The 12,323-nt window shown below is 35.6% G+C and overlaps 2 protein-coding genes across 3 annotated transcripts in view; both read left to right on the top strand.

Moving 5' to 3' along the window:
• Nucleotides 1-4,548, top strand: part of grm2a (glutamate receptor, metabotropic 2a) — a 33,727-nt gene extending 29,179 nt beyond the window's left edge. For both annotated transcript variants that reach the window (XM_056751276.1, XM_056751277.1), the window contains 2 exons: nt 2,972-3,149; nt 3,550-4,548. In XM_056751276.1, the coding sequence (XP_056607254.1) occupies nt 2,972-3,149; nt 3,550-3,623 (252 nt within the window). In that variant the 3' untranslated portion in view covers nt 3,624-4,548. The remainder of the gene's footprint in view (nt 1-2,971; nt 3,150-3,549) is intronic.
• Nucleotides 4,549-5,752: 1,204 nt separating this feature from the next.
• On the top strand, nt 5,753-11,585 carry parp3 (poly (ADP-ribose) polymerase family, member 3). The gene is made up of 11 exons (XM_056749650.1): nt 5,753-6,320; nt 7,290-7,477; nt 7,598-7,723; nt 7,874-8,053; nt 8,158-8,299; nt 8,624-8,844; nt 8,971-9,126; nt 9,475-9,555; nt 10,121-10,298; nt 10,472-10,615; nt 10,838-11,585. Exons 2-11 carry the CDS (start codon nt 7,298-7,300, stop codon nt 11,011-11,013), a joined length of 1,584 nt encoding a protein of 527 aa, XP_056605628.1. The 5' UTR covers nt 5,753-6,320; nt 7,290-7,297; the 3' UTR covers nt 11,014-11,585.
• The last annotated feature ends 738 nt before the right edge of the window (nt 11,586-12,323 follow it).

Genomic DNA, 12,323 nt, shown 5'->3' with positions numbered 1-12,323 from the left:
ACACTTTTAGTAATGGCCAAAAAATACATTGGAGGGGTAAAAATTACAGATTTTTCTTTTTGCCAAAAAACATTAGGATATTAAGTAAAGATCATGTTCCATGAAGATTTTTTATAAATTCCCTACCGTAAATGTATGAAACTTTCTTTTTGTTAGTGGATGGACTGCTACAGGGCCTCAGATTGAACAACTTCAACTTTTTGCACCCTTAAATTCCAGTTTTGTAAACAGTTGTTGTTCCGGCAGATAGTGTCCTATCCTAACACATATATAAAAACATATATGACCTAAAACATATATAAATAGAAAGCTTATTTCTTCAGCTTTCAAACGATGTAAAAGTCTCAATTTTGAAAAATGTACCCTTAAGACTGGTTTTGTCGTGTATGGTCACATATATGAATTTTGTGTGATGCACAAGCAGATCATTCTAAAACATACAAATAGGATCCTAAAAATTCATACAAATTAGCCACCTCGTAAAATAGTTTTTATTTGCCCTACGATTGTGTTGGATGTGTCAACTTTTACAAAACAAATAGCTTGTTCTAGACAGCTTTATGCTTCTCTTTAAAACCCCACCAGTTGGATTTTCTGGTCTGAAATGCCTTGAAGACAGTTACGCTTTCCCTGGGTGTTCTGTATAACAATATAATTTCTTTGAGAAGTAAATCTTGTGCCTGGGGATAATACAGCTCTCCTGTGGGAATAACTACATAGGCTGTTTCAAATCACACCGCACAGACAATGACAGCGCGGAATATTTTTTCATCATTTAGATAATGAGCCTCTCTTATAGCCCTTAATCACTTTCCAGCACTGACTTTTTAGCATACACAATTTCCCTGAGAGCACAAGAGTTTCCTGATTGATTTTCCTTTCTTTCGGTACCTGCCGATTCAGATGGCGGATACAGAAATCTCTTTGATCACCTGTCTTTTTTGCACTGATGAAAGGAGAGCCGCACATTTCATGGGGCTCAAAAGCCGTTCAATGTAGAACAAAGGAAGTGGGATGTTTCATCCTGGCAAATGACTAGCCTATGAAAACATTTCATTCAATTGATTCGAGTATCCTTCAGTCAAGTGCCAAGAGAAATACTATGAAAAAGTTAAAATCTGACATTTTAAATATTTTTATACTTTGATGCATACATTATTCGCAATAAATAACTAAATGTTTAAAATATGATAGTTTTATTTTAAAATATGTACATTTTTTAAAACATAGTATGTGTAGAAAACCATTGTGTTTAGAGGTTCATCTTTATTAGTTTAACAGAGAAAAATTAACAAATATATAAGACAATTGGACAACTTAAAGGTCCACTGTAAGGAATTTAGCAGCATCTAGTGGTGAGGTTGCGAATCGTTTTTGCTTCTTTGCCAAAGAAGATAACGTATTTACGAAATGCTCTCTGTAGAGCAGTTTGTCTGTTTGGGTACTGTAAAACATTGAATTCCATGCAAGGGGACCTGCGATGTATGTAGATAGAAATAGCTCATTCTAAGGTAATAAAAACATAACGCCTCACTATCTAATGTCTTTATACACCTCAGAATGAAATATGTGTATCTGATATGACGCACCACTGATGACAGGAAATGTATTGCATGTGGCTGCTCCAGTGAGCTATATGTTATGGAGGTGTTATGGCTGCAGGGAGCTTCTGCTAGGGTCAGTTCAGCATCATCCATTAACAGCGAAAGAAAGAAAAGATAGCTGACAGAGTTGAAGCGAGAGAGGGGAATCTCCCTCAGTCCTGATTGGACGAGACTTCACTTTCTTCTCTCATTTTGTTTGCGTGTGTGAGGTGATGTGTTAGAACACGGAAAGTTGATTCCCAGCTGCGGCCCGTGCTCCGAAAAGAAGGTGTACCTTTGAGACGGAAAGGCTATAACCCTGTTCATCTCGCAAAAAATAATTTTGGTTTCATTATTTCTGTTTCTCACCAACCGTCTGGAACATTGATATGCTTGAGAAAAAGCACATGGGGCTGGTAAGATTTATTTGATAAATATTTGATATGCCTCTCAGAAACAAGACATAAATCACCAATGCGCACATTACATGCAAGCGGCATCAGTGACCAAGATCAAGATATGAATCTCGTATTTGAAAAGTCAGGATGCTGATCTTTAGAATCAGATTTGTCCGTGCATTTGAATGTTTATATGCTTGTTTGTTTGTTTAGTTAGGTTGTCTGTGTACACCATGTCAGCCATTTTTTTAGGCGTTTTGCCCAATAAATGTGAATTTGGGAGGAAACACTGAATGCAGATCAGGCAACAACACCCATTCAGCACAGAATTCTATATGAACAGTGCATGTTTATGTAGACAGAAGCAATGCATACTGTGAAAAGAGACAAGACCTTTCTAGGTATAGTTTTCTTTGTGAATGATGCATTATTTAAAGCACTTTGGTTTATTCTGAAGCATTGCTGCTCTCACGAAAAAACTGTTCAATTCAATAGAAAGGAAACATTTTTTCCTCAGGTATTTCATGTTTTCATACAGTTATTTATCAAGGTTACATTGTAGATTTTCTAAAACATGACCTAATGACTGCAGTTGAATTTTTGTGTTTAGAATGAACAAAATAAAAATATATTGCATTTTGGGAAATTGCTCACAAGCAAATGGCTTTGGTTGCCATGGAATGCATGTATGAAATATCTTGAATACATTTCTGATAAATCAAATGTTAAATCATACACAACAAACAACATGTTCATTTTGATAAATCCTCTAAAAATGTTATTTGTTGATGCTCGTTTCGAAAGCGTGTATAAGTATGCGGAGGATTGCTCATACACACTTCACATTTTTGCAGATCTATTTTTAACCACATAGGCTTTGGAAACACATTAGAATCAAGTTAAATAAAAACAAATGTGACCAAATGTAAAACTCAACAAACCGACTCGATTTTATTTTAAACTGATTTGTGTGGGATTCATGTCTTGCAGGTACAGACCACTACCATGTGCATCTCCGTGAGTCTGAGTGGCTCAGTAGTGCTGGGCTGCCTCTTCGCTCCCAAGATCCACATCATCCTCTTCCAGCCCCAGAAGAATGTCACCACACACAGAGTGGCCACCACCCGATTCAGTGTGACCACTGGTCCAGGCTCTAGCTTCTCCCAAGGTACAGTCTTATTTACATATGATCTCCATCTTCTTCTTTATCAGCATCATAGATGCACTCAAACACAATCTATGGATCAAGCGTGTTGACGGATTGTAAAATGGTGTCAACATCGCAAATATCGACCAGGTATGTTTGAATCAGAGTCTGAAATGAAAGATATTGATCAAAGTGTTCTGAAGCCTACTGTATAGTACAGTTGTGCTGTTGTGTGATTGTGAGTTATAGTTATATATATAGAATAGTTCAACCCAAAATCATAAGATCTGATACTTAAATATGTTTTTGTAATGCAAAATATAACATTTTTAAGATTTTGGGGTGAAATCTGACATAGATTTGGTAAGAAAAGGTGATGCTTGATGCTTGAATAACATTTTTATTATCATTGTCTTCACAGCCTCAGCCTCCAACATTGTGCCTACGGTATGTAATGGCAGAGAGGTAGTGGACTCGACTACATCTTCACTCTAAGAAACCTGTTTGTTTGGCAAATGTGGTATACAGATAAATCACTAGTAATGAAAACAAGTGTTTGCTAATGTTGAGGAGGCTATTCAGAACAAAGATGGCCTGTTATGTTGTTCTCAACGTGCTGGGAGTACAATATCCCATTTTGTTTCTCTCTTTCTCGCTCTCTCTCTCTGACTAGTTAGATAATATCAGTGGGATACCAGTTTAAATTCTGTATACCAGTTCTTTTTATCGAAACAAAATATGAAGTATTGTTTGAGATATGGAGTTAAAATGTAGTAAATATGTTTAAAGTATTATGTACAGGTTGTTTTTAATGTAGATTTATGGTGATTCTGGTTTGTGGTCTATACTGTAATTTATGTAAATACATTTATGTAAAATGTGTTTTATATGAATATGAGGAGTCCTGATTCATTTTACTATTGGTGTCCCTTTGATTCTCTTATGGGAGGTTATATTCTTTTGATTTTCTACAAATGCATTCATGGTGTTTGAACAGAAAACAGCAAACAGAAAACTTCCCACAAGGGGGCAAAACAAAGTTCAGGATAATCTAAATAATAAATCCAAAAACAAGGGAAGCAGGAACAAGGTAATCCAGACACGAAGTAGCAACAGGTAATAACGAACACGAAGTATTAACACGGAGTAACTATTAAGTACAATGAACCGACCAACAGCAAGGGAATTGCACAATTGCACAAGTCTCCACACAAGACGAAACATACACACACAAGACATGATATTGTCACACCTCCTTCCCCAAGGCCCGAATACTCCTGACTGGAAGGACAGGACCGTGACAGTACCCCCGCTCCAAGGGCCGATCTCCGAGCGGCCCAAGGGTAAAAAGATCAGCGGGACAAGATGGACAAAAACGAAGACAGACACCCCACAGACAAAACAGAACATACAAGGGGGAGGGCTGACAATACAATGAAGGGATTGGGGTTGGACAATAAGAAAAACATTTAATTCTGTCCCATCACAGCTTGAACCCAAACTTTAATTGTAGGGTAAAAAGGGCAAAGCAGCTGAAAAGTAGAAAACCCATGTGTCACGGTCCTGTCCTTCCAGTCCTCAGTATTCGGGCCTTGGGGATAGAGCCGCGACAATATCATGTCTTAGAGAATTAAAACTACAAAGACATTTATCCATTTTCTTGCAAGCAAATACAATGCAAACAAATTTCCAAATCAACTACACAGGGGCAATGGCACCGAACAAAAATTCATTGTTCATTGTCTCCCTCTAGAGGATTTAAATACTCATTACGTCATTTAAATAAAATAATGTTGAACCATCTAGTACAGGTGACAAATAAACGTGCCATAAATTATTCTTACTTGTCCCATGTTTACAATGTCATATTATTACCCATAACTCACTTTTAGGCTACCATAACTCATAAAATGTAAATAAAAGCAATTATTGCACTATGAATCTAATGGGCATAGAATAGTATTTTTTAAACACGATATCATAGTTCTATCATCTGTCTCCTGCATTGTTCACACATGCAGACCATTCATAACCTAAGTGACAATAAGGATATAATGATGAACAAGGAGCTGAACACTTAATCATGTGTGTCAAAACGAGAAAGGGGAAATTGTCCTGTCAACGAGGATACATTAATGTTTTGAGACGGTTATATTTGCAGTCATCTTCTGCCTTTATGTTTCATCTTTTATAATGGAAAGAACTGTTGCTGAAGTGGTGGAACTGGAGGACTTTTCAGTTTATGCTTGAACTTCACTCAGATCTGACCAATCACAAAGAGCCATTTGTAACAAAGCCAGTCTTTCCTGTTAACTTACAGGACACATGTACAACTTTAAAAGTCTTACCGGTCAATTGGCCTTGTTGGTTAAATCAGTGAATTGACAATGAGTTACTAGTTTCATTATATTACAAAAACATATATTTTGTGCTTATACATGTATAGTTCACTCAAAAATCGTAATTTACTCACCCTCAGGTTGTTTCAAAGCTGTATTCATTTCTTTGTTCTGTTAAACATAAATAAAGATATTTGGAAGAATAGGAATTTTTTAGGAGGAATTTTCAGTTCTGGGACATCATTCACTGCCATAGCAGAATTGTTTTTTCTATATTGTTGTTCTGTTTAAATATTTTGAAGAATTTAGGAACTCACCTTTGACTACAATTTTTTTTTCCTGCTAGTCAATGATGTCTCATAATTGAAAATTGCCTTTTATACAGGTATGAAATGACAAGGACGAGTAAATGATGGCAAATCACATTAATGTGTCCTTGAGAAAGTATAATTGCACAAATCAGTATAAAGGTATAAAAAGTAACACATTTTTTAAATAAGGTTCAGAGTTTCTTTTAGGGTCTGCTCTACTTGAAGGCACAATGTATATTTTTTTGTTAGAAATATTTCGCTGTAAAAAACCTATTTACAAAATAGAGTTTCACTTTGCCTTTTTACTTGTTTAACTTTTCAAATTGTAAACTCAAATACAATTATATTTTTAATGTACAGAGGTAAAAATAATCTTTCTTAATAAGAAACTATGGTTACCATATCAACGGTTTATTTTACAAAAGATGAGGTCGGGGGTGTGTCTATAATATGACGTCGATCCTTCAGTAATCCCGGAAATCAGGCTGCAGATTTTAGTCTTGAAGTGAATCTGCAAACTTTAAAAGCACTACATCAATCAGGTAAGTATCGTTTCGTCTGTTTGAAAATAAAACATAAAACCATTTCAAGCTATCAAAATTCTCTTAAAATCTGTGCTACGTAACTATAGCTGCCTGTGACATTTACGTCAACACATAGCTTTGCGCTAACGCCATAATTCACTTACCCTTGAGAATCACTGCGTCACTGGCACAGTTTAAGATTTATAACATATCAATATCTCAAGAATACTTTCTAGTTAATAAAAGAGTTTTATGTTTACAAGACACGCCCGCGTGACTTTCTATACAGAATTTCAATGCTGCAAAGCTCTGATAGGCTGCCATGAAATGACGTCACTTACAGTAAAATTAAAGACATGCACAATCTTTTAACACGTGTAAACATTCTTAGTAGTCTGTAACCTTATAACCTGCCTGAAATAGATTTTAATAGTTGTTTTGTTATAGGTATGGTCATGTCATGTAGTTTTTAGTGAATATAACATGGTACTTCTGTACTATTACTTATACAATTACCATTTAAAGCATTCTTGTTGCATTTGTGATAATGTCAAATTAATGTCTGTAATTTTACATTTCATAAATAAATTGTTTATTGATTTTTATTATATATTATTTCATGCATGTCCTTAAATAACAGGCCTCTCTTAATATAACTTTTTTTGTGGATATTCCAAAAGACTAGTATTGGTCTATGTTATGTATATAAATGGTCACCAGCATTACCAATGCAATTATAAATCATGATTGGAGAAAGGATAGAAAATATAGAATTTCTTAGTGTTTCGTAGAAGTAATGACCAATAGTAATGTTGCTGAAGCAAATTTAAACCAATGTTTACTTAAAACATAGTAGGCCTATACTTATTCACACCCGTGTTTGTTTGTGTATAATATCTTCGGAAACTTCTGAAATAACTTCTGAATTTTAAAATACACCTCGTACAAATATGTGTTCGTTTTAAATCGATGTTTTAAAATGGGAAGAAATCAGGATGGCACCAAAGAGAAGGGCAGCATCAAGTGCAAAAGCAAGAGTAAAGAAGATAAAAGAGGAACCTGAAGCTACACCAAAAGACAAGTTCACCTCCGCCAAAGATGCACTGAAGGCAGCAGGACTGCAGGCTAAGAGCACGAGGAACCCAGACAGTTTCTGTAATTTATCAGGCGCTGTGGTAAGAGCAAACAAACAAACATATTATTGCTGCAGTGTTTTATTTTCGTTCCCAATGAGTTTAAAAAATCCCTGATTATTTTGTACCCTTATTCTTAACGTTTTTGTTTTATCCCAATAGGTTCACGAAGATTATGACTGTATGCTAAACCAAACCAACATTGGAAATAACAACAACAAATTCTATGTAATCCAAGTCTTGGAGTGCGATGGGAAGCACTATTGTTGGACAAGATGGGGAAGAGTGGTTAGTTTCCTTCTTTTCTTTAGCAGAGAATTTTGCTTAGAAGTTGGAAACGTACCTTCCACAGGAAACATTAGGAGACAGCGTACATTTCCTGAGTTTCATTTACTGTAAGTGTAATAATCCACAGGTTTCTTTTCTGATCGTTTCTAGGGAGAAGCAGGACAGAACAATTTAGCGGTTGCAACAAATGCTGATGCAGCCATCAAAAACTTTGAAAAGAAATTCAAAGACAAGACCAAGAATAACTGGAGTGATCGAGAAAACTTTGTCTCACATTCAGGAAAGTACACATTGATAGAGGTAGATGGAGACCAGGACGCAGAAGTGAAGGTAATTTACATCCATTTTGGCAGCATTTGATCAACGTATGACTTTCTAACCAAGGTGTCAACTTCATGAAAGATTACTAATGTATTTTTAATTTCTCCTTACAGGTGGATACAGTAGACAGCGGAGGTGTAAAGAAAACCGAACAACACGTTCTGCCTTGTACGCTGGAAGAGAACACTCAAAGGCTTATTAAATTCATCTTCAACAATGACATGTTCAAGGAAGCCATGACCAACATGAACTTGGGTGTGCTTGAAATTCACTCCTCTACATCTATCATAGTTGAACTAACTTAACTGTAAAAGCTAGTTCTTATGTTCCTTTGAATAGCCATGTCTAAGAACCATGTAACTGTGTTTTTATGCCTTATCTTTGATTGTTGTGAAAACTAAATTCTATCACAAAACTCTGAAATAGAGTGCTTATGGGTAGATTTCCATTTCACATGCAATTCTAAAGGCCACCGGGAGTTTTAAAATGAACTGTCAACTAAACTGGCAGACACAAACAGAGCATCTAACACTTGTGCAAGTATTTTATGGAGTTTCGTCTCATGTATTTTTCTCTCAGATATTAAGAAGATGCCACTGGGGAAACTGAGCAAGCTGCAGATAGCCAAAGGCTTTGAGGCTTTGGAGGAGATTGAATTAGCGATCAAGAACGGGCAGCAGTACAAGTTAGAAGATCTCACCTCCAAGTTTTTCACCAAAATTCCTCATAATTTTGGCCGCAACAGACCGCCTGTGATCTCTGATGACACTGTGCTTCAGAGCAAGAAGGAAATGCTTCTGGTGAGATACACAGGAGCTAGAATGACTACACATCAGTTTTTATGAATAGTTGGGGGAGTGTGGCTAAGTGTCACAGTTTTGGGGGCTTTGGATAAGAATGACCAAAATCCAAATTATTTTTTGCAGGTCCTCGCAGATATTGAGATCGCCCAGAGTCTCAAAGCTGAATCTGAGAAAGCCAAGGATGAGATGGTGGACGCAGTGCCTCATCCGATAGACCAAAATTTCCAGTCTCTCAAATGCAAACTTACCTTAGTGGATAAGAAGTGCAAAGAATATAAGGTTTCCATTAAACTAATTATATTTTGATCCGAACCTGAATTACTTTCTTACTCCTGCAAACACAAAATAAGATATTTTATAAAACATTGGTAACTAAACAATGTTGACCCTCATTGACTTCAATTGTTTGGATGAAAATGGACATTTCTCAAAATATCTTCTTTTGTGTTCTGTTGTTGAAACAGTCAAGTAGAAAAACATGAGGGTGAATAAATGATGACAGAAATTTTATTTTTGGGTGAACTGTCCTTACATAGACTATATTTGGTAATTTTCTATATGTAGGTTTGTTAAAGTTATTTCACATGTGAGTTTTATTAACAAATTAATTTTTCTCTTGGTTTAAAGATTATTGAAAAATACCTAAAAGCCACCGGACAACCAGAACTGACTTTGATTGACGTCTGGGAAGTTGACAGAGATACAGAGGTACATTAAATCACATTATTTAAAAGTTGAAGGTCCAGTATGTCATTTTCAGTTGACAGAAATGCAATATATTACACATTACTATTTCTTCAGAGGTGTATAAAGACCTTACATAATGAAGAGTTATGTTTTAAATTCCTTTAGATGAGCTATTTTTATCTATATCCTTCGGCAAAGAAGCAAAAACGCAACATCATTTTAATCCTGTGTCATCCACCATAGTGCTTTGAAACGAAGGGATGGAGTGAGCTGTTAATTTGCAACCTCACCTCTAGATGCTGCTAAATTTCATACACTGGACCTTTAAGCTTTTAAAAGCTAATGCACAAGAAATATTCAGATCATTCTTGTACAAAATATTAAAAGCGTGTTTAAATGCTGAAAGCAAAATGCCAAAAGTAAACAGTAAAAGCTTAAAGAAATAACAAATATTTGAGTTTCTATTAAACCTTATTTTATTTCAGAGCAACAGTGAGTTCCCAGCTTCTGTGGGACTTATTATCATCATAATGAATTCCTTTGTGTGTGTGTGCGTGTCTATGTGTGTATGCATTTGCACGTGTAGGCTGAGTCCTTCAAGGAAAATGATGCTTTGGAGAACCGGAAGTTGCTTTGGCATGGAACAAATGTGGCTGTTGTTGCAGCCATTCTGAAGAGTGGCCTTCGCATCATGCCCCATTCTGGTGGAAGAGTGGGCAGGGGAATCTATTTTGCCTCTGAAAACAGCAAATCAGCGGGATATGGTGAGGAACGGTGCCTTCTTTGCATCCATATAGACCTCCGATTGAAAAACACATTAGAAACACACAAAAGGGGATACAATACGGCAACACGATTCGCATAAGCTTGTTATTGTGGTGAACACTATTGACGGGCCTTTTTTTTCAATCTTTGTCTTTCTGTTCTGTGTTTGCAGTTCGTCCGTCCAACAAAATTGGGATCATGTTTCTAAACGAAGTTGCTCTGGGAAAAGAGCACACCATCACAACAGATGACTACAGCTTAAGGAAGCCTCCTGCTGGCTATGACAGTGTAGTTGCACGCGGACAGCAAGAACCAGGTTTTTTTTTCATATTTAAAAGCAATGTACTTACTAACTTTGCAATGTAAAATCAGTACTGCCTACAATTACATTTATTTGTAAACATGAATTGTTGCAAAAATATTTGGACATAATTTATTCATATTGGTTCATTTACATTTCTACACACAGTATTTATTTTCCATCTTGCATTTTGTGTAGATTACCATTCATTTCTGTTTGACCATGTTTGTTTTTTAGATCTCTCAAAAGATGTCTTCATTGAGCTTGATGGTAAAAAGGTGGCTGTTCCTCAGGGCAATGTTGTAAAACAGCCGCAGTTTGAAGGAAGTGGTTTCTACAATAGTGAGTATCTCATCTATAAGGAAAGCCAGTGTCGCATCCGATACCTCCTGGAGCTGAAGTTCCCATATTAAAATAAATAGTAGCTAAATATATTGGCACTTATGAATCCCACCTCTGTTGTGCGGTTGCACTTTCGTCATAGAGCGGTTAAATGTTAAGTTTTGATTATTGCTATATACTTTTTTTTATAGAATAAAGGATTGGTTAAATTCAGGGTGGAAATACGGTTCATTTGGACGGTTGATGCTCATTTGTTTGAAGGGACTTTAAGTTAGTAAACATTTATTTCCTTGTACATGATCATTTAAAAGAAATAAATAAGATTGTGTATGATAATATTGCACTCTGACACATTTAAAGTGAAGATTGATATAGCTTTTTTATATAAGTTTATGTTTTTACCCTGACTGCAGACTACCATGAAGGGTAGCAAATATTTACACATTTAAACACTGTTAAAATGTTGTATATGCAATATTTAAAGCAAGATTATATTTCTGTGAGATAGCATGTCATTCTGCTTAGGTTTGATTGGCTCGTGTTGGCTCTTATTTTGGAAAAAGAATGTCTTTGTGAAAATCTGTCCTCTTTTAAAATTCAAACTTCTGTCAACTGTTCCTCATTAAAGTTTAATTTGCACTAATTCATGCAAATGTATGTGCTTGCAAGCTGCTCAGACATTGTGACAAATATGACATATGAAGGAAATGATTATATAAACCCTTTTGAACGTTTAAACAGTAGTTTAACGCCCTTCTAAATAAAAATTGTTGCATTGTGATAGCAAAAAATATTTTTTTCAATTTTATTTTTTTCACATATGGTTAGGATTATAAAAAAATTACATTACATGTCACTTCTTAAATGTCAACATGCTTTGAATCCTATTTGATCTACAACAAACATTTTCCTTAGATGTGCATGTGTATCATCCCTCCTTGTTTCTAGCTTTTATTACATGCTGTACATGCATTTGTTGTGTATTGTTTCAAGAGTAAGTGGATCATGCAAACACAATCTCCCTCTCCATGTTGAAGAACAGCAGAATTCTTTAGTCACCACACATGCCCACTTAATAGAGCTTGCCAACACAGTTATACTGGAAATCCTATATTATTCAACCCTGGCAGGCTGACACCAAGTTATCAGCATGTTCCACTCACCTCATCGCCTCAAATGATTTATATTTATCTTTCATCGCGGTCATTACAGTATTTGCAGCGTAATAAACACATGGCATACAATTTTTTTTACCACTGGAAAGGCTTCTTATTCAAAAATTATTTTAAGGTTCTGATTTAGTTTGTCCTATGATATCCCCTATAATGCTAGTATATTAAGTAATAATATATTCCTAATAATAAAGTATATTTTTAGTATA

The sequence above is a fragment of the Triplophysa dalaica genome, chromosome 6, assembly GCF_015846415.1.
Source record: "Triplophysa dalaica isolate WHDGS20190420 chromosome 6, ASM1584641v1, whole genome shotgun sequence".
Classification (NCBI taxonomy): domain Eukaryota; kingdom Metazoa; phylum Chordata; class Actinopteri; order Cypriniformes; family Nemacheilidae; genus Triplophysa; species Triplophysa dalaica.
Note: the sequence above shows the minus strand (reverse complement) of the source record. Positions and strands in the feature narration are given on the sequence as shown.

What these genes read in the sequence shown, in the direction of transcription:
- parp3 (XM_056749650.1), top strand. Translation starts at nt 7,298, where the DNA reads ATGGCACCAAAGAGAAGGGCAGCATCAAGTGCAAAAGCAAGAGTAAAG. An exon ending in GTAATTTATCAGGCGCTGTG is followed by an intron (nt 7,478 to 7,597) that starts GTAAGAGCAAAC and finishes TTATCCCAATAG; the next exon opens with GTTCACGAAGATTATGACTG. An exon ending in CATGACCAACATGAACTTGG is followed by an intron (nt 8,300 to 8,623) that starts GTGTGCTTGAAA and finishes TTTTTCTCTCAG; the next exon opens with ATATTAAGAAGATGCCACTG.